Here is a 10,037-nt window from a genome sequence, read left to right on the forward strand (position 1 = left end):
CACATCGACTGATGGCTTCTACACCCGCAGCGCACAGTTGCTGATTGCCGCCGCACAAGCTGCGCACAGCCGTTATCAGCCACCGCACAATGCTGCGCGCGGTAGCACACAGCTACCACAAAACATGGACAGATCTGAGACTTAGTCCAGATCTGTCTAACCTTTAAAATTTAAATTTCAATTTGAGATTAATAAATCTCAAATTCAAATTTCATAAGTAAAACTAAAAATTAAACAATGAAAATCTTAAATATAAATCTGGTACTTGAATTTTAAATCTGTATAAAACAAATATTGAATAAAGATAATAGAACAGAAAATATTGAATTGAAATAAATAGACTGACCTGCTTCTTGTGGTTCGACCCTTACTCACCCAAGCTTAGTAAGGTTAATTAATTGTTAAATAATCTCAGATCCTCACACATTGATAAGTTAAACAAAGAATTAAAATCAATAGTTAGATATCAAAATTTCGGATTAACAGAGATAGAGATAGAGATAGAGCTAATAAAAGAATTAGAGATAGAGACAGGGATAGAGATAGAGATAAAGATTATAAATAGAGATACAAAGAGAGATAGAGATCGAGATTGAAATAGAGATAGAGATAGAAATAGAGATAGAGATAACGATAGAGATAGAGATCGAGATAGAGATAGAGATAGAGATAGAGATAGAGATAGAGATAGAGATAGAGGTAGAGATAGAGATAGAGATAGAGATAGAGATAGAGATAGAGATAGAGATAGCGATAGAGATAGAGATAGAGATAGAGATAGAGATAGAGATAGAGATAGAGATAGAGATAGAGATAGAGATAGGGATAGAGATAGAGATAGAGATAGAGATAGAGATAGAGATAGAGATAGAGATAGAGATAGAGATAGAGATAGAGGTAGATATACATATAGAGATAAAGATAAAGATATATATAGAGATAGAGATAAAGATAGAGATAGAGATAGCGATCGAGATAGAGGTAGAGATAGAGATCGAGATAGAGATAGAGATAGCGACAGAGATAGTGATAGAGACAGAGATAGAGATAGAGATAGATGCAGAAATAGAGATAGAGATAGAGATAGCGATAGAGATAGAGATAGAGATAGAGGTTGTGATAGAGATACAGATAGAGATAGAGATACAGATAGAGATAGAGATAAAGATAGAGATAGAGATAGAGATAGAGAAAAAGATCTAGATAGAGATAGAGATACAGATAAAGATAGATATAGAGTTAGATAGAGATCGAGATAGAAAGAAAATTATAGATGGAAAAAGAGATTGATATAGAGATAGAGATAAAGGTAGAGATAGCGATAGAGATGGAGCTAGAGATAGAGATAGAGATAAGGGTAGAGTTAGAAATGGTGCTAGAGTTAGTAGTAAAAATATAGATAGACATAGATATTGATATAAACATAGATTTGGAGACAGAGATATAGATAGAGATAGGGATAGAGAAAGAAATAAAAATAGAGCTAGAAAGAGAGGATGATATAGAGTTAGAGATAGAGATAAAGAAAGAAATAAGAAAAGAGGTAGAAAGAGAGGTTGATATAGAGTCAGTGATATAGAGAGAGATCGAGATAGAAAAGAGATAGAGTTAGACATAGAGATAGAGTTATTGATAGAGATATAAATAGAGATAGAGATAGAGATAGAGATAAAAATAGCGATAAAGATAGAATTAGAGATCGAGATAGAGACAGAGATAGAGATTAGAGATAAAGATAGAGATAGAGATAGGGATAGAGATAGAGATAAAGATAGAGATAGAGATAGAGATAGAGATAGGGATTAGAGATAAAGATAGAGATAGAGATAGGGATAGCGATAGAGATAGAGATAGAAATAGAGATTGAGATAGAGATACTGAACCAGAAAGGGATAGAGATAGATATAGAGAATTAGATAGAGATAGAGATAGAGATAGAGATAGAGATAGATATAGAGATAGAGATAGAGATAAAGATATCGATAGAGATAGAGATAGAGATCGCGCTAGATGTAGAGATAGAGACAGAGATAGATATTAAATTAGAAATAGAGATAGAGCTAGTGAAAGATACAGAAATAGAGACAGAGATAGCGATAGAAATAGAGATAGAGATAGAGATAGAAATAGAGATAGAGATAGAGATAGAGATCAAGATAGGGATAGGGATAGAGATCGAGATAGAGACAGAGATATAAATAGAGATAGCGATACAGATAGAGATAAAGATAGAGATAGAGAAAGATATGGAGATACAGGTAGAGATAGAGATAATAATAGAGATAGCGGTAGAGAAAAAGATTTAGAGATAGAAAGAGATATAGATAGAGATAGAGATAATAATAGAGAAGAGATAGAGAAAGAGATTTAGATAGAGAAAGAGATATAGATACAGAAATAGATAAAGAAAGAGATAGAGATAGATATATTGGTAGAGATAGGGATAGAGATAGAGATAGTGATAGAGATAAGGATAGAGATAAAAAAAACATAGAGTTAGGGATAGAGATAAATATAGAGATAGAGATAAAGATAGAAAAAAAAAATTAGAGATAGAGATACAGGTAGAAAGAAAAATAGAGATTGAAATGGAGATAGAGATAGAGATAGAGACAGAGATACAGATAACGATAGAGATAGAGATAGAGTTAGAGATACAAATAAATAGAAAGATAGAGATAGAGAAAAAAAAAGAATTAGAGAATGAGATAGAGATAGAAAGAAAGTTAGAGATAGAGATAGAGATAGAGATACACATAGAGTAAGAGGTAGAGACAGTGATACAGATAGAGATAGAGGTAGAGATCGAGATCGCGGTAGAGATACGGATAAAGAGAGAGATAGAGATAGAGATAGATATAGAGATAGAGATAGAGATAGAGTTAGCGATAGAGATAGAGATATAAATAAAAATAGAAATAAGGATAGAAATAGAGAGAGTGATAGAGATAAAGATAATTAAAGAGATCGAGTTAGAGATAGAGATAGAGATAGAAATAAAGATAGAGATAGAGAAAAAAAATAATGAGAGATAGAGATAGAAACAAAAATTGAAATTGAGCTAGAGATACAGATAAAGATAAAGATTCAACTACATATAGACATAGAGATAGAGATAGATATGGAGATACGGATAAAGATAAGGATAGAGATACATTTAGCATTTGAGACAAAGACAGAGATAGAGATATAGATAGAGAGAGAGATAGAGATAGAGAAAGAGAAAGAGATAGAGATAGAGATAGGGAAAAAGATAGAGATAGAGATAGAGATAGATATAGGCATAGAGAAAGAGATATGCATAGAGAACGAGATAGAGATAGGGATAGAGATAGAGACAGTGGTACAGATAGACGTAGAAATGGAGGAACAGATAAGGATATGGATAGAGATTGTGAAACTGATAGAGATAGAGATAAATATAAAGATAGTGATAGAGATAGAGACAGAGATAGAGATAGCGATAGAGATAGAGATAGAGAAAAAAAAGAATTAGAGACAGAGATAGAGATTGAAAGAAAACAAGAGATATAGAGATAGAGATAGAGATAGAGATAGAGATAGAGATAGAGATAGAGATAAAGATAGAGATAGAGATAGAGATAGAGATAGAGATAAAGATAGAGAAAGAGATAGAGATAGAGATAGATATAGAGATAGTGATAGAGATAGAGACAGAGATAGAGATAGCGATAGAGATAGAGATAGAGATAGAGAAAAAAAAGAATTAGAGATAGAGCAAGAGATTGAAAGGAAACAAGAGATAGAAATGAAGATAGACATGGAGATAGAGATAAAGATAGAGATAGAGATAGAGATGGAGATAAAGATAGAGAAAGAGATAGAGCTAGAGATAGAGATGGAGATAGAGATAGAGATAAAGATAGAAATAGAGATAAAAATACAGATAGAGATAGAGATACATATAGACAGAGATAGAGATAAAGAAAGAGAAAGAGATAGAGGTAGAGAGAGAGATAAAGATAGAAAAAAAGTAGAAATAGAAATAGAGATGACATAGAAATAGAGATAGAGATAGAGACGGAGAAAGAGTTATAGATAGAGATAGAGATAAAAAAGTAGAAATAGAAATAGACATAACATAGAGATAGAGATAGAGATAGAGATGGAGATAGAGATAGAGATAGAGATAGAGATAGAGATAGAGATAGAGATAGAGATAGAGATAAAGATATCGATATAGATAGAGATAGAGATCGCGCTAGATGTAGAGATAGAGTTAGAGATAGACATAGCGATAGATATTAAATTAGAAATAGAGATAGAGCTAGTGAAAGGTACACAAATAGAGACAGAGATAGAGATAGAGATAGAGATAGAGATAGAGATAGAGATAGAAATAAAGATAGAGATAGAGATAGAGTTCAAGATAGGGATAGGGATAGAGATCGAGATCAAGACAGAGGTATAAATAGAGATAGCGATAGAGATAGAGATAAAGATGGAGATAGAGAAAGATATGGAGATACAGATAGAGAAAGAGATTTAGATATAGAAAGAAATATAGATAGAGATAGAGATAAAAATAAGTAGAAATAGAAATAGACATAACATAGAGATAGAGATAGAGATAGACATGGAGATAGAGATAGAGATAGAGATCGAGATAGAGATAGAGATAGACCTAGAGACAGAGATAGATATAGTTATAGAAATACAGATAAAGATAGAGATAGAAATAAAGACAGAGATAGAGATAACGATAGAGATAGAGATAGAAGTAAAGAGCTAGAGATAGAGATAGAGATAGAGATAGACATAGAGATAGAGACTGAGATAGAGATAGAGATAGCGATAGAGATAGAAATAGAAATTGAAATAAAGACATCGAGAGATATAATGATAGAGATAGAGATAGAGATAGAAGTAAAGAGATAAAAATAAAGATAGAGATAGCGATAGACATAGAAATAGAGATAGAGATAGAGATAGAGATAGAGATAGAGGTAGAGAAAGAGATGGAGATAGAGATAGAGACAGAGATAGACATAGAAATAGAGATAGAAATAGAGAGAGATAGAGGTAGAGATAGAGATAGAGACAGAGCCACAGATAGAGATGGAGATAAAGATAGAGATAGAGATAGAGATAGAGATAGAGATAGAGTTAGAAATAGAGATAGAGATTAGAGAAAACAATAGAGATAGAGATAGGGATCGAGATAGAGACAGAGCTGAGATAAAATTAGCGATAGAGAGAGAAATAGAGATATAGATAGAGGCTAGAGAGAAAGATATAGATAGAGACAAGGATAGTGATAGAGATTGAGATGGAGATTGAGATAGAGATAGAGATGGAGATATAGATAGCGATTGAGATAGAGATAGAGATACAGATACAGATAAAAATAGAGATAAAGATAAAGAGATAGAAATAGAGACAGAGAGAGAGAGATAATGATAGAGATAGAGCTAGAGGTAGAGATAGTGATAGAGATAGAGTTAGAGATAGAGATAGCGATAGATAGAAAATTAGCAAAAGTGATAGAGCTAGTGAAAGTGACACAAATAGAGATATGGATAGACATAGAACTAGAGAAAGAGATAGAGATAGAGATCAAGATAGAGATAGGGATAGAGATAGAAATAGAGATAGAGATAGAGATAGAGATAGAGATAGGGATACATATAGAGATAGAGAAAAGATAGAGTTAGAAATAAAGATAAATAGAGAGATAGAGACAGAGATAGATATAGAGAAAAAAAAGAATTAGAGATAGAGATAGAGATAGAAATAGATATAGAGATAGAAATAGCGATATATATAGAGATAGACCAAGCGATAGAAATAGAGAGAGAGATAGACGTAGAGATAGTGATAGAGATAGAGATAGAGATAGAAATAGAGAGAGAGATACAGGTAGAGATAGAGATAAAGATGGATATCCAGATACAAATAGAGAAAAAGTCAGAGATGCGGATAGAGATAGAGATAGAGATATATATAGCGATAGAGATAGATGTAGAGATAGAGATAGCGATAAAACTAGAGATAGAGATAAGGATAAAGATAGAGATAGTGATAAATGTAGAGTTAAAGATAGAGATAAATATAGAGATAGAGATAGAGATAGAGATGGAAATAAAGATAAAGATAGAGATAGAGAGAAAAAAGAATTAGAGATAGAGATAGAGATAGAAAGAAAAATAAAGTTAGAGATAGAGATAGAGATAGAGATAGAGATTAGAGATAAAGATAGAGATAGAGAGAGATAAACATAGAGATAGAGATAGAAATACATATAGAGACAGATATGAATAAAGATAGAGATAGAGATAAAGATAGAGAGAGAGCTGGAGATAGGGAAAGAGAAAAAGATAGAGATAGAGATAGAGAAAAAAGATAAAGATAGGGAGAGATATAGATAGAGATAGAGGTAGAGAAAGAGATATAGATAGAGTAAGAGATAGAGATAAAGATAGAGATGGAGTTAGAGATAGAGATAGAGATAGAAAAAAAAAAGAAATACAAATAGATATTACATAGAGACGGAGATAGAGTCAGAGTTGGAGATACAGATAGATATAGACATAGAGATAGAGATAGAGATAGAGATAGAGATAGAGATAGAGATAGAGATAGAGATAGAGAAAGAGATAGAGATAGAGAAAGAGATAGAGATAGAGATAGAGATACGAATAGGGATAGGAATAGAGATAGAGATAGATTTAGAGATTGAAACAGAGATAGAGATAGAGATATAGATAGAGATAGCGATTGAGATAGAGATAGATATAGAGATATAGATAAAAATAGAATTAGAGATATAGATAGAGATAGGGATAGAGATAGAAATAGCGATATAGATAGTGATAGAGATATAGATAGAAATAGAGATAGAGATAGAGATAGAGATAGAGATAGAGATAGAGATAGAGATAAAGATTGAGATAGATATTTCGATAGAGATAGAGATAGAGATAGAGATAAATATAGATATAGAGATGTTTAGAGATAGAGGTAGAGATAGAGATAGAGACAGATATAGATATAGATAGAGATAGAGATCGAGACAGAGATACAGATAGGGGTAGAGATATAGATAGAGATAGAGATAGAGATAGGGCTAGCCCAATTAAACAATGGGCGTCGTGGACGTCCTTTGGTTGCGGCCACGTAGAGATGGCCTCGACCTTGGCGGGGTCGGTAGACACATCGTGCTCTGACAGGATGAAGCCTAAGAAGGCAACCTCTGCGGCGAAGTAACTACACTTTTTCGGGTGTGCATAAAGCTTCTCTTGGTGTAGCGCGGAAACACCTCACATAGGTGTTGGAGGTGGTCAGATCGGGACCGGCTGTAGACTAGTATGTCGTTAAAGTAAATGATGACGGATCTTCCAATGAACGGGCGCAGGACCTCATTCATCGAGCGCTGGAACGTGTTGGGGGCGTTCGAGAGCCCAAAGGGCATCACATTCCACTCGAAGAGGCCATCCTTAATCTTGAAGGCTGTCTTCCACTCATCCCCTTGTCAGATGCGAACCTGGTGGTATCCACTATGAAGATTAATCTTCAAGAAGATAGTCGCTCCAGCCATCTGGTTGAACCAGTCCTGTACACGGGGAATCGGGAATCGATATTCCACCGTGATTTTGTTGATGGCCCTCGAATCGCAGCACATGCGCCAAGCCTCGTCCTTCTTTGGCGCCAATAGTGCTGGGACTGCACATGGATTGAGGCTCTCATGGATGAGGCCCTTCGATAGGAGCTCCTTCACCTGTCGATATAGCTCCTTATACTTCAGCGGGTCCATCCGATAGTGGGGTAAGTTTGGGAGCGACGCCCCCGGTACGAGGTCACAATGGCATGCTGGATACTATGTACGGGTGGGAGCCTGTCGGGAAGCTCGTCTGGAAACACCTCGCTATACTCTGAGATGAGCTCGGCTAACTCTGGGGCATCTGAAATGGGTGGTGGGTCATTCGAAGGGACGTCGAAGGCGAGCGTGCAGCACACAGGTAGATCATCAAACTGCTCTTTAAGTCCTCGTCAAGATATGCACCCATTCGTGACAATTGGGTACTTTGGCTCTCGTGGGAGCTTCTGCTTAGGATCCGCCGTAGCCTCGGGGGTGTCAATCCTTGGAGTGGGGGGCGCGACCTGCGTCGGTGCCCATACCGATGGATACCATAATAGCCAGCGTCCCCAAAACATGAACGACATGGTATTTACCCGGCCATCTAGCCGGACATTGTCGTCAAATAGCCACGGTCGTCCAAGGATGATACTGCCAATCCTCATGGGCAAGACGTCACAAATAACCGTATCCTCGTAAGTGTTCATCTTTAGAGGGATCGCACACTGATACTGCACTAGGAGGGTGGAAGCATCTACCCATGATATGTGATACGGCTCCGGGTGGGGAACTAGGGCCAGGCCGAGCTTGGCCGTGGCATCCTTAGAGACTGCATTAATGCAGCTCCCGCTATCAACTATCAACTTGCACGATCGATCCCCGATCTTCAGATAGATATAAAAGATCAAAGAACGCAGTGCGAGATCATCAACGATCACTATTGGCGGGGCCGGCGGCGACTGACGTGTAATCAAGATATCTGAGTTGCGCGTAGGGGATTGAGTACCTTGGGCACTGAGGCCAATGTCGTGGTAGTGGCTGGGGTTCCAGCCGGCGTTGGGGACTGCTTGACTGTAGTAGTGCCAGAAGCCCGGGAGGTTTGGTCGGCGGGCTGTAGGCCGACGTTGACCAGTAGTTAGTGGGGAGCGTGGGTGCTCATGGGAACGGAGGTGGGCGTGATCATAATGACTCCGACGGGCACCTCGCACTCCTCCTCAGCATCGGGGCATTCGCCTTGGTGGATGTCAATCTCGGGGTCCTCCTCCGGTGGCGGGTCGATTGTGTTTCCATTGAAATCCACAAAGTTCAAGGAAGGGCAATCGGCCCTCTGATGGCTGAATCCCTTGCACTTGAAACACTACACGCTGCTGGTAGTCGGAATGGGAGCCCTAGCGGTAGAGTCCACTAAAGAAAAAGGTGGGGCGGAACTGGCTGACGTCGTCGTCATCGCGCTGGGAGCCCTCACAGCTGAGGGGGTAGTCCTGGTCCATCCCGTGCTCGTGGCCGCTCCAGGTGTTTGAGCGGTGGAGGTTGTAGCCCTAGAGGTGGTGGTCACCGCCGACGTGGCGTTCTCCAAGATGTATTCGCTATCTTCTACTAGTTTGTAGGCCAGGTCGATGGTTGCTGGGTTCTGCTGCAGAACCTTCACTCCGAGCTCGGGCCTTAGGCCATGGGCGAAATAGGCAATCTGCTGCTCAGGCCGATCGACCATTGTGCACCGCATGCGACACTGTTCGAACTCAGTGATGTATTTATGTGCCTTCGGTCGACCTTGTTTCAGGTCGAGCCACCTCAAGAGGATGTGGGTCATGTGGTGGGTTGGGACATACTTGTCCCTCAATTGTCGCATCATGTCAGCCCAAGTCATGGGGGGTTCTCGGCGTCTCGCCGCGGCTTCGACCTTGTTCAGCCAAAAGATTTTGGCCTCCTTCCACAGCCAGGTTTCGGCGAAGGCGACGCAGAGGTCATCGTCCATATCATACCACTTGAGGTAGCTCTTTAGGTCTCACTCCCAGGCCTCATAATCCTTCGGGTCTCAAATATTGTCAAAGGGGGGAACATCCATACGCACGCTCCTCTGGATCTGACGGCGATGTTCTTCGCGTTGCCGTGCTCGCTCATCTTCACCGTCGTCATCGTATGGTCGTGGAGGGGCTTGGGGTTGGGGCCGATCCCTGGGGTCGTATTGGTCCCCATATCAATCATCCCAATAATGTTCGTCGGGATAGTGGCCCTCTAGATGCCGTCGGTGGTGGACTGGGTAGCGTTCATTATAAAAATGATCTCCCGGCCAACAGGGACGATCATAGAGTTGACGGTTGTCTAGGTGGCGATCGCCGCGGTAGAGATCACATGGTCGGCGAAGACGGTGTTCTGGGTAGCAGTCGCGCGGGTGTCGGTCGCCGGTGTAGGAGTCACTGATAACACCCTAATTTCGGTC

At 38.8% G+C, this 10,037-nt stretch overlaps 1 protein-coding gene across 1 annotated transcript; it reads right to left on the reverse strand.

Annotated features, from left to right (window-relative positions):
* Positions 1-7,492: 7,492 nt before the first annotated feature.
* Positions 7,493-9,572, reverse strand: LOC144714667 (uncharacterized). The gene is made up of 6 exons (XM_078589446.1): positions 9,034-9,572; positions 8,799-8,931; positions 8,194-8,481; positions 8,035-8,121; positions 7,846-7,992; positions 7,493-7,738 (listed from the first exon to the last, which is right to left on the reverse strand). Exons 1-6 carry the CDS (start codon positions 9,570-9,572, stop codon positions 7,493-7,495), a joined length of 1,440 nt encoding a protein of 479 aa, XP_078445572.1.
* Between the last annotated feature and the right edge of the window lie 465 nt (positions 9,573-10,037).

Source organism: Wolffia australiana, chromosome 17, assembly GCF_029677425.1.
Source record: "Wolffia australiana isolate 7733 chromosome 17, ASM2967742v1".
In the NCBI taxonomy this organism is placed as follows: Eukaryota; Viridiplantae; Streptophyta; class Magnoliopsida; order Alismatales; family Araceae; genus Wolffia; species Wolffia australiana.

Coding starts and splice junctions, on each gene's coding strand:
- LOC144714667 (XM_078589446.1), bottom strand. CDS start 9,572: ATGGACGATGACCTCTGCGTCGCCTTCGCCGAAACCTGGCTGTGGAAG. Junction 8,122..8,193: donor ATGTCCGGCTAGATGGCCGG/GTAAATACCATG, acceptor GCACCGACGCAG/GTCGCGCCCCCCACTCCAAG. Junction 7,739..7,845: donor TTCCCGACAGGCTCCCACCC/GTACATAGTATC, acceptor CTATATCGACAG/GTGAAGGAGCTCCTATCGAA.